The sequence below is a fragment of the Pristis pectinata genome, chromosome 7 (genome assembly GCF_009764475.1).
Source record: "Pristis pectinata isolate sPriPec2 chromosome 7, sPriPec2.1.pri, whole genome shotgun sequence".
Lineage (NCBI taxonomy): Eukaryota > Metazoa > Chordata > Chondrichthyes > Rhinopristiformes > Pristidae > Pristis > Pristis pectinata.
Genome location: NC_067411.1, coordinates 26621225 through 26638402, shown reverse-complemented (window position 1 = coordinate 26638402; position 17178 = coordinate 26621225). Strand labels below are relative to the sequence as shown.

The following is a 17178-nucleotide window of genomic DNA, read 5'->3' as shown; positions in this document are numbered from 1 at the left end:
ACAGCATTTTGAAACTGGCATTGCAATTGTTGCAGCTAGCACTATTCAATAACATTTTAAAGATGTTTTTAATAATGTAAGTTTATAGATGTTGAATTATATTCACACATACTGTTAATTTTCTGGTTTAAAGGAATTATTTCAAATCACTGAAATTATTATGTAGGGCACCTTTTAAATGAATTAGGATGTGGAATCTTAATTTTTATTTTTTAACTCCTGAACTCCACAGTATGTTAATAAAACTCATCCATATAATGCAGATTAGTAATGTGCCCTCTCGGAAAATATTACTGAGGATCCAGGATCACAGTTTTAAAAAGAGCCAAAATGTAAAATCCTGCATTTTTTTAGGTTTCTTTGAATGTTCAGAATTCAAACTAGTGTAAATGTCTATGCGCCAAATAACATTTTATTTGATTAATGTAGGGTCTATTTTGTATGGGGTTACTGTGCACTTGAGCACCTCAACTGATGTTTAAATAGATCTATCACCGAGAGCGAGGATTCTACTAGCTATGGCCAGCAAAACCACGAACATTATCATTTGGCAAGCATTTTACCGCCAAGATCCTTGTACCTATTCAGTAATTACTTACAGGAATTTCATGATCATTTGGCAAACATTTTACTGCTAATATCCTTGTATCCATTTTGTATTTGATCACATGAATTTCAGGAGCAGACTTGTAAAATGCCAGTTTCTTACCCTCCCTCATCCATTGTGAAAGGTATATGATTTCAGTTTCCACCAGTGAGGCAAACTGATCAAACAGTAGTCTGTATTGCAGATTTTTTTGTTTTGGGTATCTGATTATCAGCCTGATACAGATAGTTGAAGTAGTTTTTAATTTCAATTGTCAGTTTCATCAACATGAAACCAATTCAACCCAAAATAACTTCCATTTTCTCTTCACACCCCCACTATGGCTTGACAACTGCAAGTTCTATTTATTGCTTGAAAATGGAGTTCCAAAGATCAATAATGGGTTTAGAAACATTATTCACTAAGGTTCCTAATCAATAATGACAGAGACAAAACTTAATGGAATTTCTTCTTCGTCAGGAAGTTTTATTCCCTCTGTTTTAGACCTAAGTAATCTTGGTACAATCTTACAGTACTTCAACAAATGGTTTCCCTTTATGGCATAGGGTACACTAGTGCCCAATAATAATGGTATAATACACCACCCAATAAATTATAAAGCAAGTCTTTAATCACATTCACCAGTTTTATCTTCATCACAGGCAAAGCTGGATCAGGAATAATCGTCTCTTTCTTCAACCATGGACAAATTGCAACAATCGGTAAGGTGACTGGTTTACTGTCAAACATAAACATTTTGGAACATTCTCTCGGCAAATCCAGACCATGCAGGTGAAGATTCATTGTTCTATGATTGCTAGAGGTGCCACATTATCATTCTCTAATGTTCAATAGCAACTTCAGCAAATGGGCTTCGATAACCTGTTGAACTAGAGGGAAATTGCCAAATTAGAAAACGCAAAATTCCTATTTACAGATACAAGCAGTAGTGCAAAAATAGTCCCAAAGCTGAAAATCTGAAAGGAAAGACAGAAAATGCTAGCTAGAAATTGAAATAGAACTAATGGCTCAGGTCAATGACCTTTCATCAGAAGGGAAACAAATGGAAAATAATAGTCAACAAGCATGTGAATAAGCAGGTGCCAAAAGTTTGAAGTGCCTTGTAATGAGTGCCACTTAACAATTCCTACTAGCAAGGGAATGAAGCAATCAAAGAACAACACACAGGGAGAATTAAAAAACTGCTTGTTGATGGTACCAGCAATATAGCTGGTACAGATGGAAAAATGACATATTTTCTAAAAAAAATTCATGGAATTAATTTCATATTTTTCAGGTTTATAAGTGAACAAAATAGCTCAAATAAGTATTTTAATTTTGTTAATGCAATTTTTGGAACTCTATTGGTGTGTCTCATTAAAAGCTGGAAATTAACCCAAAACACTGCACCTTGACTATTGACCTAGCTGTTTATTCCAGTGTAATATCAAAGACAGAACATTAACTACAACAGCTAAATGAACACAGGCATTTTTGTGACTTATCATACAAGAGGACTTCTGCAAGATGTGCACATATAAGGTGGATATGCTGTTGGCTGACTGACAACTGAAAGATTCGTGGGCTTTGATGTGAATATTATAGAAATTGGGTACCCTATGTCCCCTAGTTCCCCATTTACATGGCTTGGGGTGGTGTCAAATAAAGTTTTAGTGTTTTTATGGCATGGTGATGAAATTGGGAGGGGAAAAAAAAATCACCTTGGTGTACTTGCAGTTGACCACAGAGCCTGGTGTGAGAATAGGTGTCAAGATACATGGATGAAAAAGGGAATAACATTAGAAGGCATAACAGGAAATCTTCCCCAAATTCACTCCAAACAGTTTCAATCAGTAATAGTTTTTTTTTGTTAAGACAAAAAAATTGCATCTTAAAAACTTTACTTGCGTTGATAAATGAGGAGGTACTTTAGTTATTGTTGATTAAAACCTTTAAATAAGCTGTACTTAATCAAACAGGATAAATGCATAATAAAATCAAATTTAATAATTACCATTTTTGAAACCCAGCCCTACCGCCATATCCATAGCATTAAATCCTGAATCCGTTTCAACAGTTGGATCAGCACCATATTCTGCAAAGAGAGTAAAAACCTGTCAGATCAAACAATGATTGAAAGTACTTCAAATGAACTTCATGTTCATTTTTTTTGAGACCTACGAGTTGCTGGCAAGGGGTAGCAATTATTGGACATCCATCATGAGGGCAAGTCACCTTCTTGAAGAATGGCAATCCATAGGTAGCAGTTCTGGTAGAACAGAATGGCTTGATTTACCATTTCAGAGGACATCTGAGAGTTAACCATGTAGCTGGGTCTGGAGTTACATTTAGGACAGATGGAGTAAGTGCATCAATGAATTGGTTGAGTTTTTACAACAATCTGATGGTTTTGTGGTCATTATTACTTGTTTATTGTTTTGTAAGTTGCAGATTATTAACTGATCTAAATTCCACATCTTCCAAGATGGGGTTTGAACTCTGGTCCCTGGCATCTGTAAGTTACACGACAAGCACCTGAATTACTAGCCTGGTAACTTAACTGCAATGCCACCACCATACCCAGAGGTCAATAAATCAAATAGTTAACTACTTTTATTTACATGATATATGATATACAGAGCAGCTAATGGAAATCAGCAGAACAAAGTTTCAACTGAAATGAGAACCCATACCACTACTTGTACTTTTTAAGGTAAACTGAGCAATGCTGCCTGAATCTCCATATAAAAAAAAATGGATTTAATATTTAAGAAAATCATGCAGCATTGCATAGTTTTAAAAGCTATGCCTGTGTTTCACACCTATGCATTGAAAATCTCAGGTAAAATTATTCACCAGAACTTAAAAGTTATTTTGTTTTTGGGCTGACTTACCCAACAGCGTCTCCACACATTTTACATGATTTCCATGCACAGCATAAAGCAAAGGAGTTCCCCCATTCTGCAACCAGAAAAAGAGAAATATTTTTGAGCAATGACTGAACTAAATACTGCACTTAAATTTAAGAAACAAAATAGATTATCATACTAATCGATGTATAATTTCTCAGAAATGCAACACAAGAGCATGATTGCTTAGAATAATATGACCTTGAAGCTATAATATTGCTGCAAAAATCTAGTAAGTTCAGAGGTCTTCTGGGCAAAGCAATCTGCCTGTCATTCTTACCTGGTTCTCATTTATAATCTGGCCAACTTTTAATTGCTCTTAGAGTGGCCTGGTAAGCCATGTACTTGATAAGAATGAAAGACTTGCATTTATGTAATGTTTTTCTAGACAACTAAATATTTTAAATGTAATCACTGTTTTGATGTATGAAATGCAGCTGCCAATATGAGAACAGCATGCTCCCACAATCAGCAATATACAATTAACCAAACAACTTCAATGATCTTGCTTGAGGAATAAACATAAGAGAACTCACCTGCTCTTCTTGCAGCTGACCTCAAGGTAAGGAGCAAAAAGAATTTAATGAGCTCTGTGGCACAGATTTTCCTTTATCTGACATTGATTGCAATCTTTTGACAGGGGATCTGTGGACTTCAGTAACAATTTTGGGGCTGGCAGCTAATACAGATGTTGCCTTACAGCTCCAGTGTTCAATCCTGACCTCCACTGTTGCCTAACTGGAGTTTGCTTGATCCCCCTGTGACAAGATGCATTTCCTCGAGGTGCTCTAGTTACTGCCCACATCTCAATGACCTGTGGGTTGCTAGGTTAATTGGTCATGGTCAGTTGCCCCTAGTGTGTAGGCAAGTACTAGAATCTGGGGGTGTTGGTAGGAATGTCTGAGGCATGGGGGGAGGGCAGCAATAATATAGGATTAGTGTGGGTCATTGATGGCCAGCACAGACTCAGTGGGCTGAAGGGCCCGTTTCTGTGCTGTATGATTCAATGACTCTCATGTCACGAAGCAGGCTGATCAACCAATCGGATGTCAAAATTCTCAAAGATAGCAAATCAAAAAAATAAACAGCACTGATAATGATTTTTTTTAAAGAAAGCAGGTAGTTTGAAAAATGTTATCAAATTAATATAGAGGTATAAGTATCAAACTTTAACAAAAGTATTTCAAATGATAGAATTTTCATATTATTCTAAGGAAATGCAACACAGAGAGAAATCTTAGTTACAGCTCCAACATGTCTTAAACATTTTTAATGTCTATAAAGACTGCAACAGCACACCCTGTGGAGACGCAAGACAATTCTGGCAGCAATAGCCACATCTGAAGATAACAGAACTTGCTGTCAGTTATACAGAGTAATGATGGCAAGTGCCGACAGATTTGTTATCAACCACAAATTCCCATCTATTGATTCCACAAATGCTTAAGAGGTATTAAACTTGGCAAAGTGGAAAAATATAGCTAGCATTCACATCTAAAATGTAAAACTGCTGAAATACACAAAGTTAATGGCTGCCCCTATTGATGTTATTTTACTAATCTCAGGGTTTTGGCTCAATAGCTACTTTAAGTTTCTTCATTATGCCATCAGAACATTATGTTTGAATGAGCAAATGGAGAGAAATAAATGATGATAAATTCAAGCACAAATTTCTCCAAACTGAAGGTTTTTCATTTTATTTAATTTGCTCAATCAAATTTTATTCAAAATATTATTTGATTTCTAAATAAATAAAAAAAATTGGCAAATAAAATATTAATGGCACTTACCCAGTCATACTCATTCACATCACATCCATAATCAAGCAGCATGTTTACAATGTTTGAGTAGCCTTTACTGCTGGCCAATGATAGTGCACTCTCCCTCCCATTTGCTAAAAGATGTGGATCACCTCCCTTCAGAAAGAAATGTGTAGCTTAAATTTCATAGAAAAGCAAAAACCTGCACTTATAATTGCCTTGTAACAAAATAACTATTTATTTTAGAATGAGAAAATAAACTAGTTAGAAACAAAATTATGTACAATATATAAATATTTCTTCAATCAAATATTTATGGATCATAATTTTAAGCTGCAAATTTTCTTACTATATTGAAACACAAAAATGTCCTTTAAGAAGGGATGTGGAAAGAGGCATCAAATTGAGTTCACAGAACTGAACAAAGGCTGGGAGAACAGACACAACATGCCGATGTTAGTGTTGAATACTTGTTCTCCGCACCTTGCTGAGCTCCAGCTAAATTGTTCCTCAACAGTTACAATGCTCAGCAATGAGCTTGGATCACAAAAAGCAGGATAAATACAAACCAGCTAATTACTGTTACATCAGCCTCTGTCATTAGGAGTTATGTGTGGTCTTATCAAGTAGCAATTACTCATAAATAACCCAGTAACTAAAGGTCAATTTGGGTTCCAACTGAACATTTCAGTTCCAAACTTCATTGCATACCTGGTCCAAACATGGACTAAAAAAAATAATTTCTAGGGGAGAAATGACAGTGACTGACCCTGTTATCAAGTGATTAATTAGGTGTAGTACCAGGACGCTTTAGTATAATGAGAGTCAATTAGAGCCTGGAGAGGTCTGGAATGGGACTGGTGGGATAAACTCCTCCAGTGGTTGCAGTTATTACTGCTTCAAAGGAAGATGATTATGGTTGTTGGAAGACAATGGCACTAGAATTCAAGGTGCTTCATAGATGACCTGTCCTGCATCACCCTAATGTTAAAAATCACATTCACTAACTTTAATACTTGGTCTCTCCACCACAAATACACCATTGAAGCAAGGCATACCTAGATAATTTACTGCCCAAAATTATCATGGCTTTTTCAGCAACATCTCCCAAAACTGGTACTTCCATAATCCAGACGGACAAGGGCATAGGACTCATGGGAAAAATGTCTTATCCAAAGTGCATGCTATTCCAGTTTGGACACATCACAGCATTTCTTTGTTGTAAAGATCCTCTAATTGGACTGCAAGAACTGCTTTACCATATGGTCTGCATGGCTCAATACTTAAAGGTTCACATCCCAAAGAATAACAAAAGAAATAAGGACCTCCTTTGCACATCACATTCATCAGAGAATTTTGTTGAATGTTATCTTAGTCTCTTCACTGCCCAAATGAATACTTATAAAATAGTTGCATTAAGAGTAAAAAAAATTATTAGCAGTAAAAATCCAGCTACTCTCCTCCACTCCCCTTGGAGATAAAAGTACTGACCAGTACAGTTATTCCATATAGATCATGAAATTCACAGCTGAGTTCATTAATCTTAGTGGAAATACAATCATGATGTAATTAGTCTCAATGAAGAAAGAGCATGAGCCTACTCTTCCTTTGTTTTTTTAAAAATAAAGAGGGGGAGGGATGGTGGTGGGGGAAGTATTGCTTGTAATTTTGCTTAAGGTCACACACCAAGCTCACACCCCAGAGAGCAGCCATAAAATTGTGCTTAAATCAGCATCCTCAGTAGATGAAAGAACTGAAAAAGAAGTTAAAATAATTCCCAAAATATGAATGTTGTAGGGTAGATGGACAGCAGGACCCATCAAAAGACTGACACTAATGCACTACATTTGCTGGGGCTTCAGTGAGAAGCACGGAGATTATGATCCATATGTGCAGTGGAATGGCTACATACCAACAGTTTGAGATTTCCAACCAACCAACATTTTCCCAATTTTAAAACAAATCACGTCCATCAACTTTACTATGAAAAAGATAGGGAAATCTCCACTGTACACTTAACTTATTGTATATCAAAGAGTATGAAAGCTAAAACATTTTCTCATATTTATCTTGCTTCCATTCTAACAATTTTATTACTGTATGTCTGATATTATCTATAGTTAGTACATAAAGGACAGAGATAAATTCCTTACATTCTGTAGTAGAAACTCCACCACTGCAATTTGTCCATGAGCTGCTGCCCACATGAGTGGAGTAAACCCTTGCTCATCTTGCATGTTTAGAAGATTGTCTAGAAATTATATAAAACAGAGGCATTCACTCTATTTTGTAGACATAAGAAATAGAAGAAGTAGGCCACTCTACCCCTTTAGCCTGTTCTGCCATTTAACAAGATGATGGTGATCTGATAACTCAGCTCCACTGTCTCATCTGATTCTAAAAGCCCATCATTGCCAGCTTTGAATATAACCAACGACTAAGTATCCAGAGCCCTATAGGGATTGGGGCAGTGTGAGAGAGAGAAAGGATTCCATAGATTCATAACCCTGAACAAAATAAAATCCCTCTTGATCTCAGTGCTAGATGACCCTGAGGTCAGTGTCTGCATCACCAGTGAGACAAATCATACAAAACATCTCAAGTTGTGAAGAACTCACCTTGCTCTATACGACTCGCCAAATAAAGTAATTCCCCTTGTGCTGCCAGCTGATGTACAGACAAAGCTAGAAAAATATGTTTAAAATTAGGTTCATAATAGAACACAAAAACAATTTGTTCAACACAGTTTATTCTCAAAAGCAAGTTTCCATGAAAATTCCACGATGACAGAATTTCTTTCACCACCAACAGCCAAAACTGTTCTATCTTCCTCCAGAGTGGACCATATAAAATTTCTTTACTCCACTGTGGAGTCAATATCCTCGTGATATTGGTATGCGTATCTGCCAAATAGAACAGATATCACTGACACGAGTCCTTGGCTGAAGATTACATATGAATGAGAAAAAGAAAAAATGTGACCTGTTCTTTTAAAAAATAAGGAATTTAGTTCATTCTCTTAAAAGACAACAATCTACTTCAGCTAAACAATTTCATTCACTCAAGCAAAAATCTACGTCAAAATCAAAGTTGAGTTTATTGTCACAAGTGTTTAGTTTATTGTCACATATGCACAAGTACACGTATGCACAGATGCAATGAAAAGTTTACTTGCAGCAGCATCACAGGAACATAGCTTCATATAGGCAGCATATGTAGCATTATCTTCATTATTAAGTTTTACATATCATAGTATACATTAAATCAAAGGTAATTTTGGTGCAAATAAACTAAATTTACATCAGACTTACAGTGCAACAGCAAGGGTGCTGCAGATATTTCATTTCCACGATGTTTGTTAGTCAAGGTTGTTGACTGTTTAATGGGTGAGAAGTGCTTGGTTACTGATGGCGTGTAGACATGCCTTACTTGAATTCCAGGAGAAGTTTGTATATTGCACTCAGCTGAAAAAACACAAGCATTTTAAAACCTGTAAATAAAATCCTCGTGTAAAAATTTCTGCTGCTGTTCACAAATGCTAATATTTGATATTTCACGTAAATATCAACTTTTTACTCAGTCACAAGCTGTAGAATATAAATTGTGTTGAGGAAGGGACAAGAGTGATAAATATTTAAAAAGTGATCTTCTCTCTCACATGTATTGCTAACACTTTTTGCATTAAATTGTTGGTCTACTTGGTGTCTCTTCCTTCAGTCAGTGATCAGGTCAGATAATAATATAACATTTCTTCCTTCCCCATAAATGACTTAAATAGATTTCACTTTAAACTTCAGCTACTGTGAATATATCTTAAACTAATGTACTGTTGCATCACAGCTAAGATCCTTTTAGTCTAGGTATCATTCTGATTGATGGACTTTGGGGAAAAAAAAGATTTTTATAATGAAACGGATTACATTTATATTTGCCTGGGACTGAGCTGACAGCAGCTTTTTGCTGCTACATAACTCCTAATGAGCTCAGAGTGATCCAAGAGTGGCCATCAGGCTGCAGGCAGTGGATCCTGAGACCCAGTCCCAAGGATCAGAAACATTTAAAAAGTTAAAATATATTTAGAATATTAAGAAAGTAATAAAATTAATTAAACATATTTATCTAAAACAGTAATATTAATGAAAACAAAAAAGCTAGCAAACCAGTTTTCTTTATCATGCAGGTTGGTGACTCCATTCAAATGAATGGGACCATGCTAGGTAAAGCTGTGTTAGCCATAAAGGAATTAAAATCTGCAGAACAGCTAACTGGAATGAGTCAAGGACAGTGGAAAGAGACAAAACAAATGTCTTTGTTCTTGCCATGTGGTGGAAAGAATGGAGGCTACCATTATGTGAGACTGTTCTTGCGACCACCATTTTGTGAACTGTTCTGTGAACTCGTTCTTGCTCAGGGATGGCTTGATCAGAGCAACTGAAAGTGGACACAATGAGGTCCCTACCAATAATCTGCTAAACCAGAGATCATTTCCAAATAAGAAGCTGTTTGTGATCTGCTTCTTAATTAGGTAGAAACTGCAGGCTTATGAAAAGAACAGTCTGTGACCTGAAGGAACCCAAGCCCAGTGCTTGGCTGACCTGGTTGAACTGGCCTGACTCAGGGAGAACAAAGAAGGTGACATGAGGCACAAGTCCTTATCTGTGGAAGAGCAATAAAGTAATGCAGCGTGTAGACTTGGGCCAGATCCAATGAGAAGCTGACGCAGGTCAGCCAAATAAGCCAGAGCCAACAAACTCGAAACACAATAGATCGATCTGATAAGAAAGAGGATTAGGATGGAGGATTTTGGGCGTAGAAGCACCCTGGAGACTAACCATCGTGGGAGTGGTGACCCCATGTCAGAAACGCAGAGATTACGTCGAGATCAAGAGCGACGCCTGGCCAGTGCAAATTCCAATTCTGGGTGTAGCTTTTCTATTCTTTGACTGTTCAGAGTGTGCGCACAGATATTTAGTCTTGTATGAATTGCATGCTTGCTTTAACCAAACGGTATGAATTGCATGTTTGTTTTTAACTGAACCAATAAAGGTAATTGTTAGTTAATAAAGATTCTCTTTGTGCCTAATCAGTCATTGTTGTCGAGAGTGGAAACAGGCAACAGCTAAGAGACCAGATACAAAATGTATCTCGCTCACAGTGAAGGTTGATCTGGAACTGCCCCTGCATTCAGTGCTAGATTCAGGGAGAAAGTTAGAGATCAGATGTGGTCTGCTGCAATGTGTAGACAGAAATAAGGAATACATTGACCCATAAGGAGCACTTTACCAGCGTGTTTTTTTTTTGAACAGCCCTATTCCTTTCCCTTCTACTGGCAAAAGGCGAGTACATTTCAAGTCAATGTGTCTTTGGCGTATTCATCGTCTCAAAATACTTCATTGTTTCTAGGTAACTTCTGAATTGTTATAAAGATACTTAGCACAATTTACTTTTGAAATGAGATGACCAACCCCATATATAATTTTCTAAATAAAGCTCAATTACATTAAACTTTACTATAGTGGCAGATATTTATATTTGCTTATTTTGCGATAAAGGCCCATTTTAAATTAAGTAAAGTGCTCCAGTCTTTTAATTTTTTTACAGCTTTGTCACATTGATAACATGCCCAGTGTAGTCCCAATACAGAACAGGATAGTTATATCCCTAGCAAACATAACTAGACTATCATCCTGGCATGGAAATATATCACTGTTCCTCATCAATGCTTAGTCTAAACCCTGGAATTCCCCATCCTAGTGTCTTCACCAGGAGGACTGCACTGCTTCAAGGAGGTGGCTCACTCCCTCCTTGAAGAGGGTTGTAGGGAATGGGCAATGAATGCTCGCTTCATTAGCGACAACTTCATCCTGAAAAATGAATACCAAAAAAATTGGCATTTCGAATGAGAACCATGACTTCAAAATGGTTTAAGCTATCACTGTCTAAAAAAGAGGCTTGAATTAGCCCTTCCTTCCTTGTCACACAAAATAAATGTGGTAGTTTGAACTGTATTTAAAGTGTGCGTTAGCAGACTTGTACGCATAGTTCTGCCAATTCTCCAATAGTTAATTAGTACTCATGATTTATGGCTTTGTCCAGATTAACTGAGATTACTGTTATACATTATCCAAATTTTTCACCTTCTTGCAGTTTACTTTTTTAAAGAACGTATTCCCAAGCCACAAAATCCACTCGGATTGCCTGCTGAGATCAGTGGTACCATAATCAATAATTTTCTCCTTTTGTTCTGAATTTTTTTCTGTGTTTTAGCCAATTCATTGAAAGGATTCATCCATATTGTCTCTTCAACCCTGATAGTGTCCAGAACCAAAAGATTAACCAATATTTCTTTTTAGTTGATGCAATTATAGAGTCAATCTAAAATATTTACATATTACCTACCTTTAAATAATACAGAGGCCACTTCCAGATCAGAATTCACCTGATCTTGAATGTTTTTACTTTCTTCCTCATTCAGAGACTTCACAAATCGAGAGCAAACATTCATGTCAAATCTATTGGGAAGAACAAATTTCATTCCCATAGCAACATTTTGGGAAGGACCCACTTCTGCAAGATTTTCAGCATGTGGCTCCACCTTGATGTATGGAATTTCAACCAATGAAGAATTATTCTCATTTCCACCTTCAGATGATTCAGCCTCAGTGGCTGGGTTCTCCACTGCAGCCATTTCTATTCAATTCAGTCAGTAAAATTCACTACTCCATCTGTTGGTACAACATTAAAATAAACCAGATCAATGAACACACAACAAATAAGGAAGAAAAAAGTCATCATGGAGCTGTACAGCACAGAAATAGGTCCTTCGGCCCACTACATTCATGCTGACCTTTATGCCCATCTACACTGATCACATTTAACTGCATTAGGACTATATCCTTCTATGCCTTGCTTATTTAAGTGTATGTCTAAATGTCTCTTAAAGGTAGTAATTGTATCTGATTCCACTACCTCTTCTTGCATGCATTCCAGATATCATTCACTCTCCGTGTAAAAAATCTTACCCCTTAAAACTCCTTCCTCTTAAATGACATTAGATGATCAAAGCCTCAAATTTAGGCCAAAACTCATGGTCTATCAGGCAGTGGCAATCTACTATTTGATCTTTGGAAATCCCGGTGGTGAGCAATTGGCTATCTAGATAACATATGGCGTACTCCCTTTCAATTTGCCGGGGTCAAGTTTCCCATGTCACCTTTAAGCTTACCTGAAACTTATTATAATATGGTAACATTTAAAAAAAATTAAAATGTGTTGGGTATTAATAGTCCAGAAAATCTGCTGTTCTGGTACTACCAAAGTCCTGAAAATGCAGGATGTTGCAATTTTACTGTATAGGCTTCTAAGATATCGACTAAGAGAAGCAGTGCATTACTGCATGTAGCATCTGAGGAATTGCAAATGGAATTCAATAGTGTGCATTAATTATTGACCATCTTACAACCCTAGCAAGCTATTCACATTTATGTAACAATACACAAAAAGTGCTGGAGGAACTCAGCAGATTAGGCAGCATCCATAGAAGGAAATAAACAGTCGACGTTTTGGGCCAATGGAAAGGAGGAGGGCAGAAGCCAGAATCAGGTGGAGTTCAGGTGATAGGCGTGTCCAGGTGAGAGAGGAAAGGTAGGAGGGTAGGGGAGGGGGGAGAAGATGTAATAAACTGAGAGGTGGTAGGTAGAAGAGGCAAAGGGCTGAAGAAGGAATCCCATAGGAGAGGGCAGTGGACCATGGAATAAAGGATGGAGAAGGGGAGGAGAGGAGATGGGCAAGTCATCAAGGTGGGGGAAGGGAGCCACAGGAATAAGGGAAGACAAATGGTGGGGTGGGGTAAGATAAAGAAGGGGTAGGGTTACCAGAAGTTAGAGAAATCAATGTTGAGGCCATCAGGTTGGAGACTCCCAAGGCGGAATATGAGGCGTTGTTCCTCCAACCCGTGTCTGGCCTCAACGTGGCAGTAGAGAGGCCATGGATAGACATGTCAGTATGGGAGTGGGATGTGGAATTAAAGTGCGTGGCTGCCAGGAGGTCCTGGCTGTTGTGGCGGACAGAGCAAAGGTGCTCGATGAAACGGTCGCCCAATCTGGGTCGGGTCTCCCCGATGTATAGAGGCCGCACCGGGAGCAATGGATGCAATATATGATACCCTTAGACTCCCAGGTGAAGCAATGCCTCACCTGGAAGGATTGTCTGGGACCCTGAATGGTGGTAATCAATCTATCACGACCAAGCACCTCAATGTACTGAAGAGACATCACCAACAGCCTCCACGTAATCCTCCACATACATTGGAAGGATAAACAAACCGATATATGTGCCCTTTCCCAGGCCAATGTTCCCAATAGTAATTGACTAATTAAAAATCATTGAGATTGGGCTGGCCACATAAGTGGCATGCTCGATGCCAGACTCATCAAACAGACAGACTATTCTGTCTACTCTAACAGACTATTCTAATAAAAGCAATATTCCCACTAACTCCAGGGAATCCATAACCCATGACCGCTTAAACTGGAGGAAGAGCAGTCAGGAAGGCAAAGATAGAGGGACAGAGGGAACTCAGAGGAAATTTGAACTATCTTATGATCAGCAGCATTGTGCCTTTGTGAACTTGACCACTTCATTAAAACAGTTAGATGAATACTGTGAGACATTACTACACCTATCAATTAGTTGCCATTGCCTCATTTAGTAGAACAAATCAGAATTTTGTGAATTCAAGCATTATTCTAAATTTCAACTGTTAACCTAGGTTGACAGTTCTGAAGAGTACCGAAGGATTATTGTATTATCAGAAAGACTGCCAGTTTTAATTGGCTATTTCGCTTGTGTTTTTACATTCGTCAGGGTTATATATTAAACTAGGGTTCCGATTTTTTTCCCCCAATGGATCAGGTTAGTGATCCCACAACAAAACCATCTGAATAATATCTGGACCTGAGTGGTTCAAGAAGATTTGGACACAAAGATCCCTGTTCTCATACACAGTTTAGTATTCTAAAATCACTTGTGTAATCTTTCCTTTTGTTTATCTTCACCTGATGTATTACCTCATACTTCTAATTAAATCCCATTGCCACTTTCTCCTGTCTCCAGATTTCCCGATTCAATTGCATCCCCTACCTTTGGTCTTTTAGCCCCTCATCACTAAGTACCTTCATAACATTGACCCCTTCAATTTTTCCACTGTCCTTAATCTAATCTACCCCTCTCTGAACTCACAGCACTCTGATCACTAAGGACAGACACTGACATTATCAAAATTACTGATAAGGGAAATGTTATTGTGGTTTGGCAGTCTGACTTCTACCTTACAGAGTCTGAATGTCAGCTTTCCGACACCTCCTCATACCTCCCATCAGACAATGTCCTACTACTGAAATCAGGTTGTTGTCCTCCAGGCGATCACTGACCTCATTTCCTCAGAGCATTCCCCTCATAGCTTCCAGTCTCATCGCCCCTCCCCAACTCATCTTGTTTCCATCTCCTCCCCAAGATCCACCTGCAGGACTGTCCTGGTGGACCCACTGTTTCAGCCTGTTTTGAATCCACAGAACACATTTCACAGAACCATAATTCTACCTTTTCTTCCTTTGTCCATTCCCTCCCCATTCAACATTCTGACACCCTTGGTCACTTTGAATGTTTCAGGTTTCCTGGTCCTAACGGCTTATCTTCACCATGGATGTCCAATCCCTCTACACCTCCATCCCATACTGTTAAAAGCTCTTTATTTTTTCCTTCAACAGAGGCCCAATCAGTTTCCTTCCACCAATACCCTCAGAAGCCTGGGTGAACTCTTTCTCACATTGAATAATTTCTCTTTAACTCCACTCATTTATTCCGAATCAAAGGTGTAGCTGTTGGAACTTGCAAGGGTCCAACCTATGCCTGCCTCCTCATGGGATGTGAGGAACAATCTTTGCTGCAGCCCTATTCAGGCCACTCCCTCACCCCTTTTTCCTGCACTTTGATAGCTGTATTGGTGCTGCTTCCTGCATTCTAAAAGAATCTTCAACAAGATTCCACCATCTTCCTTGGTTAGTTCTTGGAAATGAAGGGGTTGACATACAAAGAAAGGTTGAGCAGGTTGGGTCTATAATCACTGGAGTACAGAAGTCTATAATCATATTGAAAATCACCTACTGTTTTTCTTATTTTGTTGACAGGCTACTTCTCCCACGGAGGAACTATGGGGTATAGATTTAGAATAAGGAGTCACCCATTTCAAACAGAGACGAGGAGATTTTTTTTCTCAGAGGGGTACAAATATTTGGAATTCTCTACCCCAGAGAACTGAGGAGGCAGAGTCACTTAATATATTCAACATGGAGACATAGACATTTACACTATGGGGAGTCAAGGATTAAAGGAGAGAGCAGACTGGATCAATCTTGATTTTATTGAATGGTAGCACAGGCATCAGGAACTTACATCTACTCCTATTTCTTACATACAGTGTTTGAAAAAAGTCCAACGTAAGCTGGAGAAACAGCATCTTTAGGCACATTGCAGCCCTTGGGACTCAATGAATTCAGCAATTTCAAATATTGAACCTTTCCTGCTTGTGTCAAAACTGACCAGTTCATCCACCTAGAACGTTAATTTAGTTTTTCTGTCTCAAAAGATCTGCCTGATCTGATGAGTATTTCCATCATTCCCTTTTATTTCAGTTTTCCAGCAAATGCCAATTTCAGCAACTCACAGTTCCAGCATTTTTCACTTTCTATTACCCTCATTCACCTCCCTCTATTTACATTCTTCTAGGTTGACAAACTGTGACATCAACAGCATTTGACATCAACAGCAATGTCAAATGTTGTCATTGTTAGATTAGCAACTCATCGTCTAACAATGACATCGACAGCATTTGTGTCACCTCGATAACCCCATCCTATCACACACATTCTCTTTATCCTCCCCTTCCATCCCCTTTGTGACTTAAAAGATAGTAGTTTCTCAATTTGCCAGTTCTGATGGCTGCCTTTTGACCTGAATCATCGATTTTGGTCCCTTTCCACACATGCTGCCTGCCTGTCAGTCTATCAATTTTCAGCATTACATATTTTTATGTCAGATTTCCAGTACCTGCAGATTGTTTTGCTTTCCCATAAATTTAAAAGACTGCTCTGTGTGTGTGTGTGTGTGACGATATAAGCAAAACATTTAGTACTTTCCAACTCCATTGGGGTTCGTTGCTCCTTCACCATAAACCACTTGGGTTTAAAGAATATGTTAAGGAGCATTTAGATCTTAATATTAAGCAGGCAGTTAAAGGGCTTGCGAGCTCCCTTTCCTTGTCTGAGACTGAGCGACGGTGAGTTTTGCAGAGACGGAGAAGCCTCGCCCGGTGTCCGAACGCGGGCGGCTGCAAACGTCGATCGTTGCCCGTGAACAGTGGCCTGGCTGCTCGGGCGTGGGATGGCTCCAGCGGCTGAAGGGCAAATGAGAGCCACCAACCCGTCGCCACCTCCCCGCGGATGGCTGCCGTTTATCAGCGCCGCTTACCTCCCAGGGCAGGACTCGGCGCCCCCGGGGTGTCGACGCCACCATCAGGACGCTGTCCGGTCGCCTTCCCATCATCCCCCGAGAGGCGGACACTGCCGCTGCTAATAAAGTTTGTTCAAAATGCCTGCTCGCCGCCCACCAAGCACCGCCACCAGACTAATACAACTGCCCTTCGTGAACGGAGCTTCGGCAGACGATTAAAATTCGTACCTTTCCCTGAAACGCATCACTGTATCGCAAACTGTCCGCCCATCATCGTGCCCAGACGCTGAATCATCGCCGGTCTGTGGCCCACGGTTGCCCGTAGCGTTTGAAACAAGGGTTTCGTCTCGCTAAAACAGATCAAATTTTGCATTCTAGCGGGAATATTGTTCCGCTTTCGACTGTCATTTGGCAC

General features: G+C 38.8%; 1 protein-coding gene across 3 annotated transcripts; it reads right to left on the bottom strand.

Moving 5' to 3' along the window:
• Positions 1-1046: 1046 nt before the first annotated feature.
• ankra2 (ankyrin repeat, family A (RFXANK-like), 2) lies at positions 1047-17133 on the bottom strand. 3 transcript variants are annotated; one of them, XM_052019572.1, is made up of 9 exons: positions 16992-17133; positions 11655-11980; positions 8567-8719; positions 7874-7939; positions 7409-7506; positions 5286-5411; positions 3481-3547; positions 2601-2681; positions 1047-1476 (listed from the first exon to the last, which is right to left on the bottom strand). In XM_052019572.1, the coding sequence occupies exons 2-9, from the start codon at positions 11941-11943 to the stop codon at positions 1421-1423; spliced, it is 936 nt and encodes a 311-aa protein (XP_051875532.1). In that variant the 5' UTR covers positions 11944-11980; positions 16992-17133; the 3' UTR covers positions 1047-1420. The 3 variants fall into 3 exon arrangements, with proteins under 3 accessions (XP_051875532.1, XP_051875531.1, XP_051875533.1); XM_052019571.1 differs by lacking the exon at positions 16992-17133 and adding an exon at positions 16782-16917; XM_052019573.1 differs by lacking the exon at positions 5286-5411.
• Positions 17134-17178: the final 45 nt, after the last annotated feature.

Bases quoted from the DNA above. Each gene is read 5' to 3' on its own strand.
- ankra2 (XM_052019572.1), bottom strand. From the start codon at position 11,943: ATGGCTGCAGTGGAGAACCCAGCCACTGAGGCTGAATCATCTGAAGGT. The intron at 7,507-7,873 runs GTGAGTTCTTCA...TATAATTTCTAG, and splicing joins GGCGAGTCGTATAGAGCAAG to ACAATCTTCTAAACATGCAA. The intron at 1,477-2,600 runs GTAATTATTAAA...ATTTCCCTCTAG, and splicing joins AGGGCTGGGTTTCAAAAATG to TTCAACAGGTTATCGAAGCC.